The sequence below is a fragment of the Synchytrium microbalum genome (assembly GCF_006535985.1).
Source record: "Synchytrium microbalum strain JEL517 chromosome Unknown SmJEL517_scf0042, whole genome shotgun sequence".
Taxonomy (NCBI): domain Eukaryota; kingdom Fungi; phylum Chytridiomycota; class Chytridiomycetes; order Synchytriales; family Synchytriaceae; genus Synchytrium; species Synchytrium microbalum.
The window spans coordinates 17,502-45,030 of NW_022158391.1; the positions used below are offsets into that span (position 1 = coordinate 17,502).

The following is a 27,529-nucleotide window of genomic DNA, read 5'->3' on the forward strand; positions in this document are numbered from 1 at the left end:
AAGGGCAACGTGCTTCCAACCCAACTCCAGTCATTGCTCAAGACATTTACGTCTAGATTGTCGACATGAAACTGGAACTAGCTCAAGAAACTGCAGATATTATCAAAAAGCAAGTTCCAGGCGCCAAATTATTGTGTTTGGCTGGCGATTGCTCTCAAGAAGCCGATATTTTGAGGATGCTACGATCAGCTTCGGATTTCATGGGGGGTGTCGATGGACTCGTTTGTAATGTTGGAATTGGGCTGGGACTTGGTTTGAGCGGGACCTCGGTCGAGTTGTGGGATAAAGTGTTTGCTACCAATGTCAGAGCGGTAAGAGAAGAAGCATACAGACGTCGAGCATCATTGTGGTGATTAAATCAGCGCATCTGCCCCCTGTAGCACTTTTTGATACTCAAGCACGGCTTGCCAATGTTGCCAGATAGGCTTGGTAGCGCCATCCTTATTTCATCGGTTGCCGCCATTCGAGCTGGAACAGGCATTCCCGCATACCATACTTCAAAGGCAGCTCTTTCTGGTTTACGCATCGCAGCTGCTCGAGAAGCTGCTCCCAGAGGTGTGAGACTCAACGTTATTCTGCCAGGATTCATCGGTAAGACCTGGGCGCTAGTATTTGCGTGACTCTACCACATCTGGAAAACTGCTCAATCACATCATGTAGATACCGGAATGGGACGCCATGCTTCTATAAAGAGGCCTGAACGAGCTACTACCTACGTGCCACTTGGCCGTCAAGGAACTGGATTCGAAACTGCTCACCTTGCTGCCTTTTTGATATCAAACCAGTCGTCCTATATGACGGGGGCCGAAATAGTGATGGATGGAGGTCGCTCAGTGTTGTAACAATTGCCAAAATGTTGGCAAAATGTTTCATTAAACATAATTAAACTTCACTTGTTGATGAATCACGAGTAGCCGCTTTAATGCAACGACTTTTTTCTCCAATGAACATGGAGAAGATCAGAAAATGATGGAGCTGGAGGATCTGCTGTAGCGGTATAAGTGTATTTTAGCTCTTTTGTCGAAATGTTGATTTTTGCGGCTCTGTGAGGCAAGAACTATCACATGATACACTGTATCGTGCTCACCAAGTCGGTTCTGTCACTAGAACTACAAAGATCTACGTGAAAAACTAATTTGCGTCAAGGAAGAACTGTGGTTGAAGTGTCAGTGCGAGAAGCTTAAGAGAAAGGACAATCACAGGGGGACCTTGATCCATGATTGATAGCAAAATAACTCATGAATGGCATCACGTACATACTCCCAACAGCAATACAGGCTTGTAAGGGCTAGTTTTTATGCGTCAAAATAAGCTGTTGGACCTAGACCCAAATGGGCTCGGATAATTACGCAAACTTGTTCGATACGACACCTCGTCAAATTCCATGAACTACTGACGAACGCAACATGAGTATCCGTCTACGAGTGCTAGAAGCAGTAAGCCATCTCCTATTGTGTTGATTAGTTCCTGTCGTTTGATTTCGATCTGAGCTTCGTTTCTACCACCAGTGCCTCGAATGTCGAAGACGCAAAAGAAAGGTGAGTGGCGCTCATTTTGGTGATCTATATCGATTTTTGCAATACACTGTATACTTGAGGTTTCGTTTGACACAAGGTGCCTTTGCTCATCACTGTAGTTTTCGTCTTGAGTGCGATGGAATCACACCAACTTGTGGTTCATGCAGTAGGACCCAACTGACTCGCTGTACGTGGGCATCAGGAACAAAGGATATCAAACCAGAACCCTACCTTGACAAGCCGACCTCTGTTGGTCAGGATCCATTGACTGACGTGTCGTATTCATTGAAGCACAACAACACAACCATTGTTAACATTGTCAACTCTCATCATCACCATTATCACCCAATTTCACTGGTGAACGAACGCTTTGAACAGCTTCATTTAGATCTACCATTCCAAAATTATTATGAGCGGACCTACACGTTTCCAGCACTAAGCACTGTCGGTTTTCCGCGTTACGGTAGTATCAATGTTTCCATACCCACTCAAAGTAATGATCTATGAGTCTTTGCATTCCAAGTGTGGATTCTAATCCAACCGCTCTCCCTCAACAGTACAAATGCACCCTCTGGACTGTGTTGATGTTAGGGAATTGGTTCAGTCCTTTTTTCAATTCATATATCCAATTGGCCCTCGGTTGTCATTTTTGCATCCACCTTCGTTCCTGGACTTCCGCTTCAGACCCAAGAGTCCGTTGTTGTTCTATGCCATATGTGCCATAGGTTTGAATTTGCACAACCGTCAAGTCGTTACGTAGCCTGTATTGAACTTAATAGTTTTTCTTTCAAACAAACTAGGTGCTTCCGTATCTTCACAGCCTTCACTGCGTCAGCTTGGCGTGGACCCGATTCATCGTGGATGGGCCTATCTTCGCAAATGTCATGAATTACTGCCCGAAGCAATGCAAAACGCATCTGTTGATACAGTACATGGCCTCATACTCTTGTCATATTTTTTTATACGTGCCGATGAACGTATGTTTATCTTTTGGAAGTTGCTTTACTTCCTCTCTCATTTGACGCTTCCATTGCTGTCTTAGAGTATGTTGGGTTGGAATTTGTGCTGATAGCCGCCAGGTACGGAAGGTTTCTAGTATTGGTATAGCAGCAGGATCAATTTGAACAGCAAAACACAATAGGATGGTGATGGCATTACGAATGGACGAAGACCCGGATATTTTGTTGCAGAAACAACTACTGGGACCTCAGACTTTTTTGGAAGAAGAGACTCGCAGACGAACGTGGTTTTGTCTTGTTGCAACTGAAAGAGGTACTCGTCACGAGAATCTGTGAAGCTCAAATTTTGACGCTCCAAACATTAGGTATTGCCCTAATGACCAACACACCTTCCATAACACTCAAGAACCAGCACGAGCTGGACGAAGTCTCGAATGTGATGTTTCCTTGCTCGGAGAGAACCTGGATGAACATAAATCCCCAAACAGGTGCAATGCCTGATTTGGTGGAAACTGACATTGTGGATTCCGTTCAGGCCTGTATTGAAGTCTATCGCCTTTATATACTTTCAACACGAGTGACGACCCTTTACAACCTCGTACGTCTTGCTCGTCTGTACGTGTTCAATATGGTCCCACGCACTGACTACGATGCTTTTGAAAAGGAATCTTGGGCCCCACCTGGATTCATCGCCCGTCAGAAATTGTCCGATTTTCCGGATGGTATTGCTCATTTCCATGTCGAAGTACTACGTGCGCTTGACTCACCTTGGTTTACTTTTTCTCCAGACGACTTGAGGCGACAACTGACGCTCAAGGTGTGTTTTTCATCGCTGTGTTAACTGCCTTACGTGAGAAACCACCTCTTAGTAATGTCTAAATACTCATGCGCACATTTAGAATTTGGACTTTCGGCCTACCATGGAAGCCCGTCTCCGAGAATTTTATTTTAAACTGCCAAGCTACATGAAGGTTGAGAGTGTACCTTACAACTCAGCCGATAGTGGTGGACTACAAATTTGGTTCGCGGGTGTGTTAAAGTCAGCAAAATCGTCAAAGTGGGACACCAACATGGGGTGGAACGTTGTTTGCATTCATCTCATGTATCACGCTTCGATACTCGCCATCGCCAAGGTAATCGCGGACTTTCATTGCAGTTGCGGCTGTAGCTACCATGAGCTATTCTGACATTTTGTTTATTGGTTTGCTTAGCCTGGAGTGATTCTCGCCTTGAAAACGTTGACAACCGACAAGGTTTTATTAGATAGAAGTGTGAATGAAGCCAAGAGGTCAGCACTTCGAATCTACGAACTCGTCCAAGCCATCATCACGCCCCTGAATCCTACCTGGTAAGCCCTTGCAGGCGACGTCCCTCTCAAACTTGGCCTACTTGCACATCTGACCAGAATTACCTCCAAAGGGCGTGGATAAGCGAGACAACGTCTCTGAGTGTCGACGCATGCGTAAAGGTAAAAAGGGAAGCAAGTTTGTGAATGACAAGGTGTGCCCTCTGATATGATATTCCTTCATTAGGTTTTGGCCACCTTGTCGGCTCTTCCTGGCCATGAGCACTTTCTTCAACTCGCTGATGCAGTCCTCGCCAGCTTCCAGAGTATACGGCCCGTTACCCTTCCAGTCCGTTTGATTGTCGGGCACTGTAGAGAGGCTATCGAAAAGGCTCGGAGGCTGCATTGCACTAGGCTAATGCAATGCTATTGACATGATTATTATCTTACAATTCTCGAATCTCATAAAAGACACGTGTTGGTAGAGTAAATTGAGTCGGTTTGCGATCAAGAAATCGACACCATTGGGGTGATTTTACCATAAAGTGCCACTTTGTAGGTGATTGTTGATTATTAAACTTTATATTCATCCGACCGAAATTTGGTAGTGTTTAATTAGAGAATAATGTATTGTTGTCTGGCTGGTGCTCGGACTGTCGTGTTGGACGCCTCTGTGAGCTTGCTTCCTCCAAAGTTGGCGACTAGTAGTAGTGCAGTGGCCGTGCATTACAATATCGGAACATCACCATCAACATTGAAATTAGAAATAGCAAATAGCAAGACCAACCGACGCGTCAAGACTTGTTTCATGGACATATCCCACGCGTAGTTCATCTCGGCAAGATAAGATAACAAGATCATCACGTCAAGACGTGTCTTATACCATCATTAAGTCAATCTAATTGTTTCGGCATGTTACAAGTGCCTCTTGTTTGTGAGAGCTTTCAACTTGGATGTCAAACAAAACTCAGATAGTAGGGACAAGATGGGTGACCAAGCTCCAAGTGCGAAGCAGCAGAAATACGATAGGCAGCTTCGGTAAGTACACATCCATTATTCATTGCATGCTCCTTTCTCTGAAAAGAGCTACGCTTGCTCGATAATTTGCCAACATCTGTACATTTTCAAATTTCATGATAGAATATGGAAGGCTCACGGTCAAGCTGCGTTAGAAAATGCTAAAGTGTGCTTGATCAATGCTACTGCTACCGGAACTGAAATCCTGAAGAATCTCATATTGCCTGGTAAATAATTGGAAGCAAGCATCCAATCCTCCTACAATCTGTTAAGCTTCTGAAGTAACAAACACCTTACTCTAGGAATTGGATCATTTACAATTGTGGATGGAAAGACCGTCACTGGTTCAGATGTCGGCAACAACTTCTTCTTGGAAGTCGACTCGATTGGGAAATCTCGTGCTCAATGTGCCCTCGACTTGTTAAAGGAGTTGAATGATGATGTGCAAGGACATTCTGATGATCGAGTACGCTTACGTCGATTAAATTGTTTGCTATTCAAGAGTTTTATATGGAATCTGAATCCATTCGCTCGCTCTCAAAAGGATCCAGTGAACTTGATTGATACTCGACCTGAATATTTCAATCAATTCACAATGGTTATTGCTGTCGGGCTACCGGAGAAATCAAACTTGAAGCTGGCTGAAACATTATGGGATGCCAATATACCTCTTGTCCTTGTTCGTACTGCTGGCTTCTTATCCTATATTCGTGTGGCAGTTAAAGAACATGCCAGTAGGAAGAGCTATCCTGGTTCGGTTTTCATATACAAATCCTAATTTAATTCTTCCATTCGTCTCCTAGTCATAGAAAGCCATCCAGAAAACCCTGTATTTGATCTTCGTCTTGATCAACCCTTCCCTGAACTTCGTGACTTTGCTCTGGCGTTCGAATTCGACAAGATGGATTCCATATCATACTCGCATATTCCATGGATTGCTATACTCTTGCGAGCCTTGCAGGATTACAAGAACAAGGTAACCTACTATGGTCTTCGACGTCGCGCTTTTTAGCAGCTCTTGGCTGAAGTGTAGCTAACTTAGTAGTCTACAGCACAACAGTGCGACCCCAAGTCGAGCTCAGATGCGTGAATTCATTGAAACGAGTTACAAGCGCTCTGATGTCAATGATTTGGAAAACTTTGATGAAGCAGCTGCCAACGCTTGGAGGGCACTAGTCAAAACATCGGTAATTGGTTTCAATTCTCGAAATGCTTCTGTAGTGTTCTAATGCAGTTGCTTTTGTGTGTCACAGATCCGATCCAACACTGCAGAAGTGCTGAAGCTGGCTTCAGAAATGAAGCCTACACGAAATGTAATAACTCACTCATCTGAGTTCCTTGATCGTTACGCTTGTATTCACTAGTGCTTCTCGTCTTTGGTAGACCAATGAATTCTGGTTTGTCGCCAAGGCAGTCAATGAATTTGTACAGAATGAGGGACAAGGAATGCTACCACTACCAGGAAACGTGCCTGATATGAAAGCTGATACCAAAAAGTTTGTGGACTTGCAGTTCGTGTGAGTCATGATTTTGGGTTTATTTTCAAAAAAAATTGAGCACTTTACCTTACCTGTTTCTTCGAACGTTGGCATTTAACATATGCTCCCGTATAGATATCGCAACAAGGCCCGTCACGATGCTGCTATTGTCAGGTCACGAGTGAATGCTCTCCTCACAGAAGCTGGTCGACCGATTTCATCTATAGCTGATGAATATGTGGATCGTTTCTGCAAAAACATTCACAATGTCACTGTGCTGCGATATCGATCATTGAGAGACGAATATAGCTCTCCAGATCTGAAGAAGTTTGGTAAGACCTAAGACATCATGTGAGCAATTTGTGGTGATTCTGACGTTTGTCATGTCTTTGTGCAGGACAACGGCTTGAAGATGCTGACAACAATTTTCGATACTACATCATCTTCCGTGCTATGGACCGCTTCTACGAGACACATTTGCATTATCCAGGTAGCTGACTTCCAAAAGTTGTCTCTGCAGGTTACCAAAAACCTAACATTCTCGTCATCAAAATTAGGTGTTGCTGAGTATGAACCAGATATTCCAAAGCTCAAGAAGTGTGCATCTGCTATACTTTCAAAGATTGGACTGGTTGGTAAACAAGTGAAGGATGATGATATACAAGAACTGTGAGTTTTAAATGAGACAGTATTGTAATACGTGGTTTGCTTGTACTAAACGATTTTTACCATTGGATAGTGTTCGTGCAGGTGCTTCCGAAATGCATACAATGGCAGCTATTCTCGGAGGTGCTGTATCGTTGGAAGTCATCAAGCTTATCACCCATCAGGTACACCTAAGGCAACCTTGATCAGTTTTTTGGTCGATTGTCTGTCCTTGATATTAAAGTGGTTGAAGGTTCGCGAAACGACGCTCTAGTCATGTTACTAATCGCACTCTACAATTTCTGTAGTACATCCCATTGAACAACACCACCATCTTGAATATGATAAAAGCCCAAACTGAAACGTTTGAATTGTAGCTGTGCTTTGTAAAGAAACTTGTAGCAATAGAGAGAGAATTGCAGCCTCAAAAGACGGGGTGTTCGAGAATGCTGACATGTGCGTTGATTCTGCCAAAAACCCTGGACTTCCTTCAGGCTTTGCAGGCTGGTGAGATAATTTGGAACTTTTTGTAGGATTTATCTTGAGCTGGTGACTTTATCGACTTCTTAACGCAATCAAGAATCAATGAATATTCAAAAGTTATCGCCTGGGGTGTATCGCACCTCCCAAACACATGGTTTGGATTTAACTCACGAATCCATTTTTCACATGATTGTTATCAGTTCTGCATATACGGCAGTCTCCCAATACATTTCTGAGCTTGAAACAAGACATATCTGTAGTATAAGGGTATGCCTGCCGTCTCGCATAACTACTGTTAAACGTTGCTAATCCAAACACGCATCCACGTAGCAATCAATATACGCCAAACCTGGACCTGGACTAGAGATGCTCTTTACCGTAAATATCGTGAGGTGCGCTGGTTCTCTAGCGTACTTGAAAGTGAGGGTTACTGATTGTGGTGAAAGGTCAAAGCTGTTGGCTGAACTGGATGTAATTTGCTCTTCACAAGCACCGGCAGTGCATCAGCAGCTTGATGGAGCTGGGCAAGTGTTGGCATTGAAGGAGAGTCTGAATGTTTTAGCTCGAGAACCGGTAGATTTAGCCGGAGCAAAGGTGGTGTCTAGTGGTGGGAATTGGTTGAATGGACCGTCCACATCACGAGAAAGTGGCTTGTCGTCTTGAATACTTATAGTGGCCTATATAAGGCTCTGATTGTATGTTAATTATATAATGCTTTCTCGTTTTAAAAAAGGGGTATATATGGATGTAAACGAGGGGTCCACCTATGAGCTAGGATTATGTAACAGTGTATTTTACTTGGGTTGCAGCTGATGCACTACAGTAGCAGCTAAATCCTTCCCATCATGCGTCGTCATCAAGGGCCCAGCTGTGTCTCCGGCTTTAGCAATCACTTGTTGTTCATGAGCACGTTGTGCTGTACCAACCATAATGTTCTTTCCATTTACTGCTGCTGCTGATGCTATGGCAGATACTTGACCTGGTTGAGCAGCAAGTATAGTCTCCACGTCGTTTCCAAATGGCTTCGACGGTAATAAAGATTGTAGAGTCGTGTCCTGTGATGTGATTGTCGCTCGTGTTTCAGCTGTCTCATGATCTACAATTATGGTTTGGGCTGCATGCTCTCCTGGATGAGCTTCTAGGAGGACATCGTTGCCTGATGGATGTCCAGTTATTGTAGCATAGACCACATGGGAAACACGATCTCCGGTTATGGTGGCGGTTGCACCTGATTCCATGCTCACAAAAGTGCTCTCATTTGAAAGAGGATTGAGGATTAGGCGGTGTCCTTTAAAGTCTGTTTCAAAAGTTTTGGCTGAATTTGGTTCGACTTTGGAAAACCTGAAAAAAGCGTGCGTGTGAGTGTTTGAAGGGTGAAATAAGCCGTTATTGGCAAGAGAACGTTGGTAGGATTCGATATAGCGGCAATTTTTGCAAGCGACCGACATGAAAAAGCTTGGGTTTCAAGTACTCACAATGTGGTGAAGGCCGTTGAAATCAGGGCAACGACAATCATTAGCAAAGCGAGAATGATTTCGAACGGTATCAACACCATTAGGCCCCACGTTAATGCGACGGCAAGCGTGACAAAGAAGGCCACCACTAATATTGATACGAGACAATCAGCTTATCATTTTGAAAAAGTGCGACAAAAGCGCACCTGGAAGGAGTACCACGACCACAGCTACGGCAATTACAGGAAGACTACTTAGGACTAGCATTCCGATTACAAAGGTTCTTCTTGCAGGGTGTATGCTCATCCAGTACTTGAAGAATGCAATCAGTTTTACTCGAAGTACAGCGCTGATGCGCTTCATTTCATCGTATAGGACGTCGAGATTGAGTGGAGCCTCAGCAAGTGGTATCGAGTGTTCTTCCATGGCCTGATTTGGAGCGCTGCTGTGCGCTATGGTGTCTTGTTGGTGTCTCGTTTGGGAAGGAGAGTTTGGCCGACATGCAAGCTTCCCTTGTACTGTAGCAAACAGATTGACGTAGTGACGCGACTTTACTTGATCCAACCTTTCAACCGGTAAATTAGCCCACAATTCCTACGTTGACTGCTTCTGCTGGGGTTTGGATGGCGACGGACTGTTTTCAAGCGCGTCGAGCACGAGCTTCCAGGGATTTGTGCGTGTTAAAACGGTAGATATAGGGTCGTCGCGCTCGTGCCTTTGTAGGTCTCAGATCTCGGAGCGTGATCTTGTACTATGAATCGCGATATCTCCATGTACATATTGACAGTCGTAAACTAAAGTCTTTCCTGTTGCCAAGTGCGCTGAACATCCGAACGGAACATTCAACAAATCATTCGAGTACTGGCATCTTCTACTCCGTATTGCCTTATAACTCGAGGAGGAGTATCTTTTTGGATTCTCGATTTGGTCTTCGTTTGGACTAATTTGACGAGAGGAACATGATGAAGGGACACGTAGACCCACTCAACTCTTCGCTAGGTAAATACATGCATTGACGTTAGTGTCCCACTTTCAATCTCTGTCCTTATTACACTACATATCCTGACATCAACTTCTAGAGGATTTAATCAAACATCAGAAGAAGGCAAAGACACCTGCTGCTCCTTCTACAAATGGTGCCAGCAGTAAGGCAAACAACATGGCCAAATCAAACAAGGCAAAGGGCAAAGCACCCGCTACGAAAAACACCCAAAATCAACCTTCAACCAAACAACGCCCAGACCCTCGAAAGAACAATAAGGCAACCAAACCACCTATATCTGAAGAGGCCAGAGTCAAGGATGTCGTGGATCGTGTCAGGGCTCAGTCGTCACAGGCTAGGAATGCACAGTTCAATGCCAGGAGGGGCATTGCTCCACCACCTCCTGTGAAAAACAATACCAATTATACAGTACCGGCGGTATCTATTACTAGACGCGTGACTTCCTTTCCAAAAATACCTAAAGCTGCACCGGCAACCACCGTGAAACAGAGTATAACGTTTACGTTTACGAATGAAGTTGCTGGGAAACCACAAAAGAATAGCAACACCATCAACAACAACAACAACAACAACAACAACAATGCAAAGAAGAACAACAGTAACGGCAACGGTAATAAGAGTAATAATAGTAATAATCGTAATAGTAGTACCAGGGAAGATGATACTGTTGACGAACCGTCATCTAGCAGAAATCAATCAATACCACCAAAACAACAACAGAAACAGAAGCAGCAACCCGTTGCAAAGCAGCAGCAACAACAACAGCCTGCTACCACTACTATGACTATGCCCATGGTGATAAATCAACCTTCACCACAACAACCTCAATATCAAACAGTCTACCATCAACTACCAGCTCAACAACAGCAGCAACAAGTGATTTACCAACCTATACAGCAACAACAACAACAGATGGAATTCGAATATGAAATGCCGTATCAGCCCATGAATATGATTCCACTGCCTCCTCGACCACGTACGACTCAACCCATTATGGTTATTACTCAACAGCCAGTAATGCAACAACAGCAAGTGTATCCTATGGTGAAGGGCGAGCCAGGGATAGAGTATGCAAACTCGTATGGTATTGCACCGACCGTTACTGCTGATGGGGTAAGCAACAATAGTCGAACCATTCACTTGAATTATGGATTGTTTTCACTCACTTTTTTTCTTCTCTCCTTCTATAGTCAATGGCCTTCCAGTCTCGTTATAATCAGCTATCAAGCCGCTGAACATTCTCTTTATAAACCAGCGTTTCTATTTTTACAAAGTACTTCAAATTAGTCGCTTGTTTGTAAGTTTTGGGACAATAACAAACACATTATTATATGACACGCAAACCATACTATCATCTTGTGGTTCAAAAAACAGTTGTTTGTATTGCTTACATACAAAAAAACTTGAGACTTATGTATATATCTAGTTCCTTGTTTACTTTCTCTTTTTCATTTTCGGTGACTTCTCATTCTTGAGATGATCTGGTATCCAATCCATATTTACTTTGCCCGGGTCTGTAGGCGCACTACTACCATTCTCATCACTCTTTCCAGGACTTGAGCCTCCAGCAGCGACAACAGAAGACGATGATGAAGGACCTGCAGTAGTTGACGACCTCGTCTTTCGCTTTGGCGGTGATTGGGGCAAGTATTGTACCAAAAACGTCGTATAAGTGAAATATCCTACTATACCGACAAATGCTACCAAGAGGACATATACAGATAGGGTCTGTATGTCGAATGTGCTGATTGGAGATGTGATTTTGACGGTGTCTGAGAAGCCTAGGCCTCGTAATGGGTTCTCTTCCTGTATGATAATGCATTAGGTGGTCAGTTCTGAGCTGAAATAGCTTTAGCCAAATTAAGGTTTCTTGTTTACCGAGTCAATGTAGTCAACAAGTACAACTAATCCGACATCCATGGAATCCAAATCAACTTTGATCTTGTACGGTAGTGTTGCTTCTTCATATGGCTCCAGTGTGACGATGTACCGGACGGCAGTCAACTAAAAACAGGTATGGCAACAGAGAAGAATGGCTTGACGTTAGTTTCAAGTCCTTAACGCCAGCTCTATAGCAGTATAGGGCTCTTACATTTTTAATAATCGTTGAAAGATTTTGAGGAGACACCAAAGCACCTGTTAATCCATATACAGTGTATGTTTCATTTTTGATGCCTAGGTTCTTCATTCCGATTAAACACTCTGTTGGTTGACCAGGTACGATGGCTAGAACAAGAGCAAAAAGGATGTGATGAGTTTAGTGTATGTCGAAACGAGAGCATTTTTGTTGTACTTTTGAATGGATTGTTTGGAAAGTAGTGAGTGAATTGTACATCCTCGACTCGAATCTTGGCTGTGCCAGCAGCGGTATCGTCACTTTCATCGTCATCTTGTGCTCTGACCACTATGGCATATGTTCAAAAATGTAGATTGTTAGGTGTTGACGTTTATCAGATTGACAGGAACAGTTCCATCTTAGGACGAGCAGCATCGATGATTGTAATCAATGATATGGATTAAATGCGAGAATATTCCATATTGTTCAGAGGCAGCTTCACCACTAATCACCAGAAACTCTGAAATATGAGAATGACTTCCAATGAACATTACCTATAGCCAGACAACAAACGACAGCTAACAGCAACCATATATGTAGCCGGAGATGCATGACGAACTCGAGGTGGCTATACCAAAAACAACGGATGCAAGTTGTTTGGACGAAAAGTTGGGAGAGTCTGTTGGGAGAGGACGGGGATGGCGATGAAGAAGCGAAACGAGCAAAAGCGCGACATTCGAGCGGAATCATAATACGTACGCGTTGAAAAAATGCTTGTACGTTGTCTCATATTTCGTTTGTATTGAAACCCAATACAGAAATATGTATTTTTGAAGAATATACCATTCAAGCAATGGTAATTGTCTCGTTCCAGAGCGGCAAAATACCTTCTGCTCGCGCGGCATTGCAAGTATCATACCATTCGGATGGAATGTAAAGCTAACAAGGTGTTTGTGAGCAGAGCACACAGATTCCTCTAGACAATTCACTTACTTCTTCTTGGATCTTCTTTTTACCAACGATGAAGTTGACTGCCATCCCTATATTACACCAGAGCGTGAGTCGGTGTATGACAAGTGTCCAAAAGAACTCATAAAATAGCAAAAACATCAACGAGGAAAAGCATCATTAGGATACACTACCAGTTAGCAAATGGAAATCAATGTGACAGTGCATGGGCTATAAGTACATCGAGAAAATTGTTACCGTGAAAAGAGTGTGGTTTTGAATCTACTTTCTTACCCAAACACCTAACAAATCGCAACATTGAGAGCGTCAGTTCATGCAATAGAAGCCACCATCAGCAATCATAGAGGTACCTTCATTGTCAGCTTTGAAACGTAAAGCAAACCACGAGTCAACTGGCATAAAGATCGAGTCTCGATAGGCAGCGCCTTCCAAACGGGTAGCATTTTGAACCATTTCAGCAGTGATGTTGTCTGTGTTTGACGTCCCACGTGCTGTAATGTAGAAACTTTGACCCTAAAGTCAACAATAAAGGTCTGACAAGAGAGCTCCGTAGGAAACGCACTTTCCTATGTGTGGACTTACATGCAAATGCCAAGTCTGAAGAGAGAAAGATAAAAACATAGGTCCTTAGTTTTAAATAACAATTTTGAAGGAAGTATTTTATTTGTTTCCTTACGTGACTTTGACGACCAGCATTACTGATCACGATTTCAACCACATCACCCAACTCCAAAAAAATTGGGTTGGATTTGCTTGGAAGAGGCAAATCACCCTTGACAAGACCCAAGATAGGAATAGGGGTTGCCACCCACGAGCTGTTTGTTTCCACATGGACACCATTTACAGAGTATGTCACTGGGGGGATGAAGAGATCCAGTCAGAATTCTATTTTGTTGAACAATGTTTTTTTGCTAAAACTTACTAAAAGGATAAAAGGTACCGGTTTGATTGGTCTGAAAGAATCCCCAGTATATTTGGATTCGTTTGTCCACTTCTTTGGGGCAGTATACCTTCTTGCTTGGATGTGAACCGGGAATGATTCGCTTATCTAAATAGCAAGGTCCAAAGTGCGCGTGTTGAGTCGGACATTTGACAGAATAGTCCGTCGTCTCCTTGTATCCATAGACTGGTATTGGATCGTAATCATGCAGCGTATTCAAGCGAATTTCTGTGCTTTTGATCATGTTGGTCCAGGTTGGTACCGGAGCTCCTTGATAATGTAAAACAGCCTAACGGTGCATGCCAAAAAAGCATTTTGATCAGATCAATGACTTAATCCGGATCAAGGGGGTGATATCAATACCGTAAAATTGTTGTTGAAGTAACTGTATGGCGATTGAACATTTGAAAGAGACATTCGAGCGAGTATTTGGTAGTTTCTGGCAGGACGTGCATCGGTCCTGATGAGTGCTGTAATACGTTGACCAATAGACATTTCGAATTCAGGCACTTCAACTGGCACCATGTCATCACCTACCATCACACCAAATCAAAATGGTATCTTTTTTGGCAGGTATGGCGACGAATGCCAAAAACTTACCGTCAGCTTCAATGACAGTCATTTTGTGACCAGCTATTGATACATTGAAAGCCTACGCAAAAAAATACGATTCGATTCACATTCAAAGTCCGTCATGACGACAAGTACAAAACTTACCCCAATGCTCGAGATTGCGGCAAACCTCAACATATACACCTTGTTTGGAAGAACTTTGACAGTATATGGTTTGGTGACAGCTCGACAAGTATGGTTGATAGGGAGCGCATTCTTGCAATCAAATTGACCAACACCATTGATGAGGCCAGTATCCGGTGAGATGATACCAACAGTATCACTCGGTGATAAAAAGGCTGCTTGAGATTCAGTTGATGTGTTGAAATAGTGTTCTAAAGGAGACATGAAGCAAGGGTCGTAAATCTGTGAAATGCCGGAAGGCCAAGAGCTTTGAGTTCGATACAAACATACCTGTAACAGTGATGACAAAGGATTCAACACCTCGTAGTAAAGGTCGTTGACATCTTGGCAAGACTACAACGGCAGCTCTAAAACCAAAATATACATGTGAGCAAAAGAGTTATGATGTTCCCCAAAAGTAGAACCTCGTTACCTAAGTCCATCACCATACTGGAGACCACTATGAGAATGGTACCAATATGTTCCAGTTTGGAAGAGAGCGATGAATTGAGTGAAGCTAGCGCCGACAGGAATTGGACATTGTGCTGCAAAGGACGAGCCCTAGGACCAAAAAATGCAACGAACGTCAATCGACTAGACACCAGCGTGATGACAAATTCATTTTTTAACCTACGTCGTAAACTGTCAATCCATGACGCTGGTAGAATCCATGCCTGAAAAGGGCGAGAAGGAGTAAAAAGGTCAGTTATATTTTGACATTTCGAAAAAATCAAGAACAATCCATGCCAGTGAATAGAAGTTGGTTCTTCCAAATTGTTGAAGACAGTGACCTTTTAAAGAAATTGACGAAAAAAAGAGTGGGTTACTTTGACACCATCAAAACCCAAAAACAATAAGACGTACTTGCAGAATCTCTCCTTCAACACCAACAACTGGGGGAGCAGGAAATTCTCCATTGACAGCAATGACCTGCTGACGGTACAAATGAGTGACTTACTTTGACTCCATCACAGCACCAAAAACAAAATGACCTGTTTCGAAACACCAGCAGGGTATGCCCATTCTCGAGTCAAGTTCAAATAGATTCGTCGGTAACCGTTGTAAGAATCTGGAGGGACACATCCATTTGACGTGTAGATCTCATCAAATGAAGGCAGATGGAAGGCAGAAGTTGTAACTTCTAATATACGATCAGTTGATTTTGGAGCAGTTGGTAGAGTTGATTTTGATACAGTTCGTGACTTTGGAGCATATGGTACAGTTGATGCCACTGATGCTTTGGCAGCAATAGTGTGCTGTGGACCGACGGTTTCGCTCTTCACAGTATTCGTTACTCGAGCATTTGTGGATTGTGATAGTAAGCATGTGAGAGCGAGGAGACATACCAACTTGGCCATTTTGCTTTTCTGGTCAACTGTTGATTGATTTGGGGAAAGGATTTTGCGGGACGACCCATTTCGCCCATTCATGAATCGTAATTTGACACCAATTCAGCAGAAAGTACTCATGACTGTCACGTTGGACTTGTGACATTGACACCTGTCACGAGAAATGTTTGGCGACAGCTTCGCTGAGAATCGGTGAAACGGTCCTTTCCATTTCAGAGTAGTAAATATCAAATTCAAAGAGTCGGTATGTACAATGGGCTTTGGTAGGGATGGTAAGCTTGATTTGCCAAGTAGTGACGATGTACTTGAGCAGACTGCCACGAACTTGAAATAGAAAGACTTGAAAACTTGCTATTGTGGAGAAAGCGGATTAGTGGATTCCCAATAGAAAAAACCAACGTACGAAGTTCTGACAGAAAGAGTTCACAGCAGAATCGTGGGGCATCTGGATTAGAGAATGCCGGACCACGTCCATATGCAGCAGCATCAAAAAATACAGACAATACAAATTTCAACGAAGAGAGATGTTTCGAGCTTACTCTACACCAAACTGGATTCCAGCACCAAACCACCCTGAAGGCCGTCGTAGATATCTTAACGAGCCACGAATTCCCAAGAAAAAAGATAAGCCTTCATTGAGGAGACCTGCATGTGTAGCATAGAGTCTAGATTAGTTCACAATGTCTTGCCAAAAGGATCTAACGCTCATTTCGTCGTGCGACGAAAAAATCATCCAATTCGATTTTCTCAACACAAGCAATATGGCACCTCATGAACGACTCTGTAGCCAATCATAATCCGTAATCTCCAAAAAATCTAGCAAAAACACACTCTCATAAGGCGACAACTGCACCCTTTCAGGATTATATCCAAGCTTTTCAGTTTGTTTTCATTCTGGGCATCATCAACAGGACCCAAAAGACCAGCAGCTTTCCGTTTCATTATTCCCATACGAAAATCCTCCTTGCTGTATAGCGGTTCTGATCGTGATAGTGTTCCTTTCCAAAGAATCCATCAGTCCATAATCGACGTGTATCTGATGTGATCCAAACACCCATCCCGAGTAGACTTCCTTGAAGTTCATGGCTTGACTTGGTATCGTTAGTGGTATTTATAGTAGACAATGATGGCATCAACCATCTCCACGAAGCTGGAGACCACCAAGCTCATCTTGATTTTGGGCGAATCGAAAGCGGAGATTCATGGAGATCTTCAATAGCTTTACGACAAAAAACCCTCTTGTACAAGGGCGCCAATGGAGCTGGCACTGTTTCCGGAGTGGTCCCCGTATCCTGTATATGATCTTCAACAGTTCTCGACAAACTGGCAAAGTTAAGCTACGCTGAAGGCGCGAGAGACGCAGTAAGAGAATTGAATCCATCTGGAGCCTTTCGTGGTTATAGAGAAGTGCTGTGACATTCTGACCAAGACAGAGACATGGTTCATGGATGCCTTTTTCGAAGGTATCGCTGTACAGGTCAAGCTCTATCGTAGGCGCAGAAAACATGGCATCAACGGATGCAGACGTGAGAGTTTTGCATTGCTTTCAATACAAAATACAACTCCTTTTAAGGATAAAGCCATCACGACGCGATGGTAATCGTTTCATTCCACAAGGGTAGGTCACCAACAGCATAAGCGGCGGCGCAATTTTCCCACCAGGCTTCCGGTATGTAAAGCTAGCGAGTATGTTGTTTGAAAAAGTGTCAGTGCGTTCGAACTAATGCAATGTCGTCCATGCATTCCAAACCAACCAACGCCATGTTTGGATACTTACATCATCTTCAATCGTCGGTGCGCCAACAACAAAGTTGACTGCCATGCCTAATGCGAGTGTGCGTCAATGTATGTGGATAAAGAGCATGGAGTTAACAAAAAACCCCCTGAGATCCCTCACAACGACAACATCAAAATCACAACATACCCGTCAACAAGTGGAAATCAATATGGCAATGGAATGCTGTGAAATGTAGGAAGCACGTAAGACTGGGTAGTGTAAAGAGACTGGGTTTAGGCTCACTACTTACGCCATACACCTAATAGAACGCAGCAGTGAAGCCATTAGTTCATAGAAAAGGACGAAGATGACTCAAGAAGCACCGAAACTACCTTCATTATCAGCTCTAAAGCGTAAACCGAACCACGAGTCAACTGGCATGAAGATAGAGTCTCGATAGGCAGCTCCTTCCAACACAGTGGCATTCTGAACCATTTCAGCAGTAATGTTGTCCGTATTAGACGTTCCGTGTGCTATTGTAGTGATGAAGAAAGTGCTTGAGTACTTGATTTAGAAGGAAGTGGTTGACTACTTGATTCAGCAACATGGGCAAAACTTGAATTTCTTGCACCTGTGACAAAGAAGCTTTGACCCTACAACCAAAAAAAGACGTTACATATTCAGAGCCCTTTACTGGGGCTTGTTGCACGTACATGCAGATGCCAGATGTGGGGTTGCAAGCCTGCATTAGATATCACGATTTCTACAGTGTCATTCAGATTCAAGTATATTGGGTTGGATTTGCCAGGAAGAGCTTCTTTGTACTTTACGAGACCCACTAATGGAATTGGGGTTGCTACCCAACTACTATTGGTTTCACCAGCAACATCGTTTACAGAGTAGGTCACTAGGAGAGTGTGTTTAGTCAAAATATCCCCTCTAAAACATTAAAAATATCACCACTCACTAAAAGGATAGAAAGTCCCGGTTTGATTCGTTTGATAAAAGCCCCAATACACTTGGACATGTTTGGTTATATTGGCGGGAGCGAAGTTTCCAGTCGTGACAGTAGTAGTGGTGCCGTTGTTGCATATGCTGACAGGCTTATGTGTGGCATTGACAAAGCACTCGCACATTTCGTTGTTCTTCACCAGTTCAACTTTACCATATAGAGGGGTGGTTTCGTAATCGTGTAGACTATTCGTGCCATTTGCTGTGGAATTCACCAGATTGTCCCAAGTTGGAGTAGCAGCTCCTTGATAATGAAGCGCAGCCTGATGGTAACGAATGAGTCGATGCATGACACACACGTTCAACTACTATGGATAACGAAACATAGGGTTTACCCCGCTTACCGTAAAGTTGGGATTGAAATAGGAATAAGGAGTTGCAACATCTGCTTCCGAGATTCGTGCCAATATTTGGTAATTGCCAATACTTGCATTCATTGTGACGAGTGCTGATATACGTTGACCAATAGCCATTTCAAATTCAGACGCCACAATTGGAGTCATGTCATCTCCTACAAGACGAATTCCAGATGTATTGGCTTTGTATTGGCTTTTGCTCATGTACCGAAAAAGAGAGAAGACACGAAACCTACCATCAGCTTCAATTATAGTCATTGAATGACCAGCAAACGAGACATTGAAGAACTAAAAAAAAAGACTCAGGTCAGTCGAAACGAACTGCGACAACACAATAAAACAGTACAACCAAGAAAAACTTACGCCAATGGTTGAGATGGCAGCAAACCTAAACAAATATGTCTTGTTCTGGACAACTGTAGCAGTGTATGGAGTGGTGACAGTTCGACAGGTATGGGTTGCAGGTATAGAATCGTTGCAGTTGAATCGCCCAACACCATTGATGAGACCAGAGTCTGGACTCAATATACCAACCCCGTCAGTAGGTGACAGGTAGGCAGCTTGAGCTTCAGTCGATGTGTTGAAGTAGTGTTCTAAAGAGGGATAAAAAGAGAGAAAACGTGAGATGGACTGAAATGCGTGTTTCAAAATGCAAGAAACCACTGCTCTAACAAAAACGTACCACTGACACCGATTACAAATGATTCAACACCTTTGAGAATGGGTCGCTGACATCTTGGCAATATGACCACCGGAGCCCTGAACTCAAAAAAGAAGAGCTTAAACCGGGAGAATGTCTCACAGATTCAATTTTGACAGTTACCGCATTCCATCCCCATACTGAAGACCACTGTGAGAGTGATACCAATATGTTCCGGTCTGATAAAGAGCCACGATTTGTGTAAAATTGCTTCCTGCTGGAATTGGACATTGTGCAGTGTAAGATGAACCCTTTAAAAGTGATAAGAGATGTCAATGTCAAACCTTAAAACGAAAATTAAAATTGAAAGCTTACATCATAGATGTTCAGTCCATCACGCTGGTATAAACCGTGCCAATGGATTGTTGTCGCTTCCTCCAAGCTGTTGATGAGAGTAATCTGTTGTGAAAGAGTGACAGGCAAGAGTCCATGTTTGAAGTGAGAACTTCAAAAGACGAAAAAGTAACGTTCAGAGCTATTGGCGTGAGAATTAAACCTACGTTCAAGATCTCTCCTTGAACACCAACAAACGGACGGGCAGGAAATTCACCATTGACAGCAATGACTTTTTTCGATACACCAGCAGGATAAGCCAATTGTCGAGTGACATTGATTGTGACTTGTCTGTATCCGGAATAGGAGTCATTTGGCACACATCCGTTGGACGTGTAGATACTATCAAACGACGGCAAGTAGAATACATCAGTGCTTATAGTAGCGTTTCCAAGATAAGCATATGGTGATGACGAAGAAGAGGACGATGACGACGATGTCGGTGACGAAGTGCCTTGTGAAGAAGTTGAAGTTGAAGGACTTGCAGTTGGTGTAGCCGTCTTCTTGTTGTTTCCTCCAGCAATTGTCAATGAGAGTAGACACGAGACAACAAACAGAGCCCGAATCAATCTGGCCATGATTAAAACGATTTTTCGGTTTGTACAAATCAAATGCTACGCAGGCACGAATGTCATATGGAGAGATAGGCAAAACGTTTTTTAAACCAGTAGCGATTCTCTCTCGTTTTGACTGTGACAGGGCTCTAACATAATGTCAAGACAATTCACTTTTGAGTAGCCGAATGGTAGGTTCGGGCGAACCTACAACGAAAAAGCAATGCTCTCTCGTTCAGACAGTGACAGGGTGTGACATGCCGTTCACACAATATCAAGACAATTTACAATGGAGAAAAGCACATAGCAGGCAGAGCAATTCTCTCTCATTTTGACAGTGGAAACGTTTGACACGCCTGTAAAGCAGACCCAATGGAAGGTCCACACAGAACCCATAGCAAGAAGGGCAATCAAAACGACAACATGACCAGCCGTAAATCACCAAAGACAGGCAAGTCCACCTAGACAGCGTTTTCTAGTGCGTACCATACGGTCTACCTAGATAAATGATGACGATTACAATGATCTAGCACTCGTCATCATCTAGCAGGCGTCATCATCTAGCCGGTTTGTTTTTTCTTTTGCTGTCGTAGGTGTTGAACGAACCGTGTACATTTGGTTCAAAGCTCAATTGACAGCACTCACATACGACATGAAAATCTTCATTCCGGAATAAAGGTTCTGATCGTCATGACGTTCCCTGCCCCAAGGAAATCCACAATTGACATGAATCTGATGTCATTAAACACACATCCCAAGCACCTTTTTCGAAATGAAGCTCCGTTATAGTGGTCTTTCTTGCAGAAAGTGATGAAATCAAACACTCCAAGATGCTGGCGACAAGCACAGTGGCCTTGATTTCGTCCGAATGGGCAGTGTAGGTAAGAGACACACAGATCAGTGAGTGGTTCTAGAGTCCTTGGCCTCAGACTAAACTTGCAACAGCCAGCAAAAATGTTTTGCTATAGAGCATGCAATATGTATGATGCGAAAACATAGGTGAAATAAATTAGGTAACTACAATGTCCATGTATCATATTCTGTCCAAAATCCTCTGAGATCCAGTCCCTCTAAGCTCGGTTGTTGAGCGACTCTGTTGTGGTGTTGGAGCTCGTGACGAGACTGGAGAGCTTGATATCTTAAGTGGTGAAAACTGTTAGCTCGAAACACAAAAAAGAATATCCTAGTTGCTTACACTCTCCACAACTGCAATACGTTCACGTAGAGTACGCAATGCCTGTCCCTTCTTCTTCAATTCACCCTTCAGAACAGCGAATTGGCGAGCAAAATCGATGACCTATTTTGTAAAGCGTCAGGAGAAAACACCCACAGAGAAAAAGAAACAGAATACAATATATATGTACCTCAGCATTCAGAGCTTGAGCATGAGATTCGGCACGATCAGCTCGAGCTTTCTCACTCTGGATGGCTCGTTCACATTCCTTTTGAAACGACGAGTGAGCACGAAAAAAGCCACAGAAGGGCGCTATCAATGTGTACAAACCAGTCTATAATCCCTGAGTTCACGCTCTGCATCGTCGGCCCTGGAGTATGATAAAATGAGCCATGCATTTCATCTAGAGCAATGACATTGTCTTACCTTCTGTTCTCTCTAGCAACTTCTTCCCTCAACTCATTGACAAGCTCCATCCGCAAATTAGCAAGCTCTGGATCAGCCTGATGCACAACTCGTTGATCACGGGCTCTGTCTTCTTTGGGTTCCGACTAGGGAGCAAAAACCCACTTTATGAATCGCCTATAAATGATTGTCATACCAACACATGGAGAAACGACTATACCAGAAACTTGATCCTATTCTCCATATCAAGCAACCGCTGCTTGAGCTCTTGATTCTCATTCGACAGAGCTCTAGATATCTCATTTGTCTCACCACCTTGTCGTCGTAGTGATTCGAGTTCAACGTATCGACGCGGGAATTCTGCGGATTCAGCATGCCTCCTGCCAGATTCTATCAAAGGAAAACATCTCAGAGACGCAATAAAAAGTTTACACTCGAAAAACAGGATTTACCTTTAACAAGTCTCTGCTGATCACTTAAATCACGTTGAAGTTTTTTGATCATGGCTTCCTGCTTCTTGGCCAAAGAAGTTGCCTTTGCTCCCTCTTCTACTGTTTCTTGTAAAGCTAGCACGTATGCTGCCTGCGCTGTGTGTGCTTGCCGTATCTCCAAGAAAGATTTTTCCAATTCGTTTTTCTAAAGGGCGACATGAATGAGACCACAAAAAAAGCCTTTGCCATTTGACTCATACCTCTATAGCAACATTCTGAACAACTTCCAGCCTCTCAACCATATCCCTCGAATACGCCTTCTCCTGTTTCAGTTTCTTGCACAGGATCGTATACCGTTTCCGTAACTCTTCCGCACTAAGCACATCCAAATCCATCATATCCATAAGCATAGCAGTTTGACCATCAGATTCAGCAATCCTTTTCCGGAGTTCTCGAATCTTGGATTCTAGTTTTGCTTGTATTTCTCGACCCGCTACCAGATCTGCACCGACTCGTTTGAGGGCGTCTGTACGAGAGTTCAGTTCTTGGAGGAGCCTGTCTATTGTGTTTTGGTAGTATGTTATGTCACGTTGAGATGGTGAGGTTGTTGAGGGTGGATTCTGGTGGTTAGCGCTGAGGTTGCGTGGTAGTCGAGGGGACGATTCCTTGCGTCTAGACCAAGAACAGAATGTAAAAATATAAAAAATCTTGACTTCACAATACTCCGATCAACAATGATCTTACATCGGCCGCAGATCGTCTCTAAATATGTGGACAGTGTTAAAAGTTGGCAATGTTCTTCAAGCAAGACCAAAAAAAGGATGCAATCCATCATTAAATGCAATGATTCTTACGTTAATGCGCTAATCTGACGTGCGGCAGGCTGTATTTGCGGTTCATCCCTCGACAATGAATCTAGAATGTTGCATGTTCATTATCCTGTGATACATCCGACCTGCAACAAGCTCCTCACCTCTCAACGCATCAAGACTCCCATTAACCGTAAACTGTCTCCCGGGCTTCATATCCAGCCTAGATCCAAAACTAGTCGACCCTATGACACCCTGATGATCTACAGCGACACCGGCGCTGTTCCCTCTCACCGCACTAGCCCCCCGTTCCAAGTTCGAATACGAAAGCCCACTGCTGATATGCCTCTCAATATTCAATACAATTGTAGCCTCACCAATAACATACGACACCCTCTGTCCATTGTTTTTCTTGATATTGACCAGCTTCGATCCAATGAATTTTACAGATTTGGTTAATTTGCCAGCCACAAGGTACTCATATGTGTCTGTTAAAGGCAATGAGGCTTCTCCTACTATAACAGGTTCAGAGTCCACGGCATCGTCGACACGAAAACATGTTAATGAAAGTTCTGATGTGTCCAAATACAGCGGTGGAGAGCCTGATAGTGGAAAGTGGAATGCACTTGTATTGAATGTAGGTTTGGTAGATGCTATCTTGCTGACATCTGTTTGCTGTGCATCGCTTGACACATCGTTTAGGGACGGGATTGATCCTTTTGTTGAAATCGATGCTTTAACCAGATATCGAGCCTTGACTTCTAGACGGACGTCATTCAAATTAACGTTAAGTGTATACTGGAACGTGTCAGGCATCAGAACTTGATCAGAACTGTCCGGATCTATCCCGCATCTAGGTCACCAAGTTTCAAAGTCTCAAATGTGAAAGTCGAATGGACAGCTGATACGACCGATAAAATAGGATACAATATAGCCAATAATATACAGGTATACAGGCAACAATAAAGAATGGCGAAGTTCTGTATGTTACAATATTACAAACTATGAACAAAAACTCCATCAACTATCTAACTCGTCTACCTCGGCTTCAGCAGTTTTATCAACGTCCATTTTGTCTTGAGCTACCGCGTCTTCCGAATCACTTTTCTCTTCCCCTTCTTGTTCTTCCTCGTCCTCATCATCACCATTTTCTTCATCCTCCTCTGCTGTATCCACGCTTCCCAACTCTTCCTCAGCGTCGGCAGCAGTACCGCTAGTGTTAGCACCAGCTTCACTATCATGATCTGAGTCGTATTCTTCGCCGACTTCATCATCATCCGAATCCATTTCAAAATCTTCGTCGTCCTATGCAAAAGTAGAATTCAAGGTTATCAAATACACAATATTGTCAAATACACACTCCGACACATATCACATACCTCGTCAGATTCATCTATAGCCTTTTCGGCAACAGGACCAGCTTCATCGTCTGCTGCGGATGTACCATCAGCTTTCGATTGCTCTTCCTTAGCTTTAACGATGGGTGTAGTATTCCACAGAGACTTGAATTTAGCCAAGAAGGTCGATACGTTATCATACTAGCGTACGAGATGAGTCTTAAAAGCAAATACATTTACAGTCACAGTGGCATAGACAAACCTCGACAGTCGAAATATAACTGAATTCGTGCTGCACAGTATCATCACCGCGAATCTGATCAACAGTCAACGAGAATGTATGTTGAACAACACTGGATACACCAACGGTTTGAATCTGATTCATAGGTATAAACAACATTGGTTTCCTAAAGCCATGAAATATGCCTTCTCGTAGACAATACATAACCCTGCCGAAAACGTATGTAAAAAAATATTGCACATGCACAAAGTGCAGCACATTCAACGAAACTGACCCTTGCCGTGAACCAATGTTTGCTCCTACATAGGGCTTGCCCTTGTTGGCAACACTCTTAAAGTCCTTCTCGTTCGATTGAATGGCTTTGGCGGATCCGCTGCTCTTCTTTGCTACCAGAGCTTCAAGCAACTCAATTACAGGCTCCTTATTACTATTCACTTTTTCCACGACCGTGACTTCAGATCCTTTCGAGATCTTGACTCCACCACCCTTTTCAACACCTCCTTTATCTTCCAGTCCGAATGCTATAGCTTCAGGCAGCCCAATCAACACAAACGTCCAATGTGCTTTCTGCTTTTCGGGCGTCTGTAGACACAAGATATGTGTGATGCTAGATATGGCCATTGTGAACTCGATCTTATCCTTGTTACAGAATGAGATTGTGGTTTCGGTTATCGATACATCACACTTCTTACGTATTGGGGAGACGACGGATACATCGTGAATGGTCGCGAGAATTGGTTTGTCGTCTGGTAGTGCTGCGACCTGATCGTCCAACTTTCTCTTCTTGTTGGCAGCTGAAGTAGGTTGAGATGGTATAAGCTTCCTCAAGACACGTTCGAGTATTGATTTTGCTTCTCCTCCATTCTTCTTGATGTAGGCATTCACGTCGGCTTCGAGTTCATTATCATTTAACTGAGTAACGAGTGTTCTGCGAGAGAAAAATAAAGACCCAGTTAGATACATAGATGCAAACGCACAACACCAAGTTATAGGTTGTTGCGTGCATTTGAGATTGTGCTTCAGATGTTGAAGTTTAAAGGACGAATGAGCACTGCCTAGATGCGATCACGTTCGCATCCTATATGGTGTACGTACTTGAATTCATCAAATTCTTGTTCAGCACTAGTCATCATCGTTATATCGCCTTTACTCTTATTTTGCTATGTGCTTGCTAGCTTCGCTTGTTTTGAAGGATTTTGGATTTTGGACGAGAAATCCATCAGTGCCAAAGTAGCGTCTGAACGTGTTTTTCGCGAATTGTAAGCTATATTCAACCGCTACAATAGCAAAACTACCCTTTTCTGACAATATGCCGTATAGCCCTTGTCGTTGTCAGTTTACTTCAAACTTTTTTACAACATATACTTCTAGGACAAACCACCATAATGGGATACCATCCAGCTGTAAGAGTGCTCGAACAGCTACAGAAAAGCGTAAAGAAGGTCCTCCCTATAAAGGTATCGTACTTGTTTCTTGTCGACCTTGCAAAGTGACAAAAAAACTCCACTTACCATACCCTCACAATTCTCACCCAATTCATATCATCAGGACACCATATCACGCTCTCGCAACGGCGCAGTAGTATTCATCCCACCCCTGCAACGCCTCCACATCTACTACGACCACCCAAGAATGGGGGCTGGAGGAACATCAAAAGGAATGGTCGAATGGCTACACACAAAACTCATCCCATTTGCTAAATCTCATCCTCATATCGAAATCGCAATACAGCCAAGAGGCCAACAGCCACCGGAAGTCGTCGGCAGTTATGGCACAGGCCATCAGAAGAAGATGTGGGTGGCCAAATTGGATAGGGACGAGATACATAGAAAGATACTCTATCTTGCTAATACTGCTGGTGGAGTGGACCGGACGTATACAACGCCGGTGCTGAGGGCACGTGGGGAAGGGGTCGATCCGGTGTGGAATCCATTCCAGGCGGAAAAGACTTTCCATCCTTGAAGCTAGTCGTCGTGTCCTATAGCATTGTAAATATTATAGATTCAAACACTAAACACTCATATCTTTGAGAAGCAAGATCAAAAGTTTTTTATTTGTAATTTGACGCCCACGTCTTATTCTTTGTAGGTCTTCATAAGCCCTTGGTGAAATTGTCCTAGACGATCAATGAACTCAGTTCATTGGGCTTACCTCTCTCATGTTGGCTTCACTCAGACATTGACCTGTAGGGTCTCCAGGATTGATGTCAGAGAGCATGTACGTCAATGTCCTTGGCAAGCTTCTGTTATGGATCTACTCAGTTCAGCACCCTGGGAGCGGTCGTGTTAAGGCGGGAAAAGAGACTGCCTAACATGAATCGATGAGTCTTACCGATAATACCAGTTGCACTCCAGGACTCGCCCTATTGATATAACGGCAAATTATGATAAGGCTTCTAGCTTCAAACCAAATTTTTCTTAACCAGCAGTCAAAAAGATATGATCAGGATTTGATGGAAAGCCATTACATTCTTCGATAAACTTGGCAACGTCGTTTCTGATGGGAGCTAACCTTGCGAGTGGCTGTATGCTCCTATACCACCATCAATGCAACCCGATAATAATCTCGCTC

The 27,529-nt window shown here is 43.4% G+C and overlaps 4 protein-coding genes across 4 annotated transcripts; 2 read left to right on the forward strand and 2 right to left on the reverse strand.

The window, feature by feature from the left end:
* Positions 1–4,746: 4,746 nt before the first annotated feature.
* On the forward strand, positions 4,747–8,047 carry SmJEL517_g05094 (uncharacterized protein; the record flags this gene model as incomplete). The annotated part of the gene is made up of 12 exons (XM_031171022.1): positions 4,747–4,799; positions 4,902–5,005; positions 5,081–5,512; positions 5,582–5,754; positions 5,831–5,965; positions 6,032–6,091; positions 6,162–6,295; positions 6,392–6,588; positions 6,654–6,746; positions 6,814–6,925; positions 6,996–7,086; positions 7,715–8,047. The coding sequence occupies 12 exons, from the start codon at positions 4,747–4,749 to the stop codon at positions 8,045–8,047; spliced, it is 1,917 nt and encodes a 638-aa protein (XP_031022985.1).
* A 3,228-nt stretch (positions 8,048–11,275) lies between these two features.
* On the reverse strand, positions 11,276–15,899 carry SmJEL517_g05095 (uncharacterized protein; the record flags this gene model as incomplete). The annotated part of the gene is made up of 21 exons (XM_031171023.1): positions 11,276–11,647; positions 11,720–11,845; positions 11,934–12,067; positions 12,135–12,245; positions 12,785–12,836; positions 12,891–12,937; positions 13,040–13,076; positions 13,140–13,147; positions 13,217–13,379; positions 13,449–13,463; positions 13,543–13,721; positions 13,789–14,095; positions 14,170–14,339; positions 14,407–14,458; positions 14,524–14,753; positions 14,833–14,909; positions 14,975–15,102; positions 15,176–15,215; positions 15,280–15,332; positions 15,406–15,471; positions 15,534–15,899. The coding sequence occupies 21 exons, from the start codon at positions 15,897–15,899 to the stop codon at positions 11,276–11,278; spliced, it is 2,733 nt and encodes a 910-aa protein (XP_031022984.1).
* Positions 15,900–21,594: 5,695 nt separating this feature from the next.
* On the reverse strand, positions 21,595–26,091 carry SmJEL517_g05096 (uncharacterized protein; the record flags this gene model as incomplete). Its single annotated transcript, XM_031171024.1, has 16 exons — positions 21,595–21,699; positions 21,757–21,858; positions 21,926–22,003; positions 22,066–22,105; positions 22,162–22,286; positions 22,361–22,530; positions 22,593–22,776; positions 22,832–23,243; positions 23,316–23,333; positions 23,426–23,486; positions 23,545–24,178; positions 24,422–24,685; positions 24,760–24,918; positions 24,980–25,166; positions 25,233–25,886; positions 26,054–26,091. 16 exons carry the CDS (start codon positions 26,089–26,091, stop codon positions 21,595–21,597), a joined length of 3,231 nt encoding a protein of 1,076 aa, XP_031022983.1.
* Positions 26,092–26,343: 252 nt separating this feature from the next.
* On the forward strand, positions 26,344–26,920 carry SmJEL517_g05097 (uncharacterized protein; the record flags this gene model as incomplete). The annotated part of the gene is made up of 2 exons (XM_031171025.1): positions 26,344–26,415; positions 26,507–26,920. 2 exons carry the CDS (start codon positions 26,344–26,346, stop codon positions 26,918–26,920), a joined length of 486 nt encoding a protein of 161 aa, XP_031022982.1.
* Between the last annotated feature and the right edge of the window lie 609 nt (positions 26,921–27,529).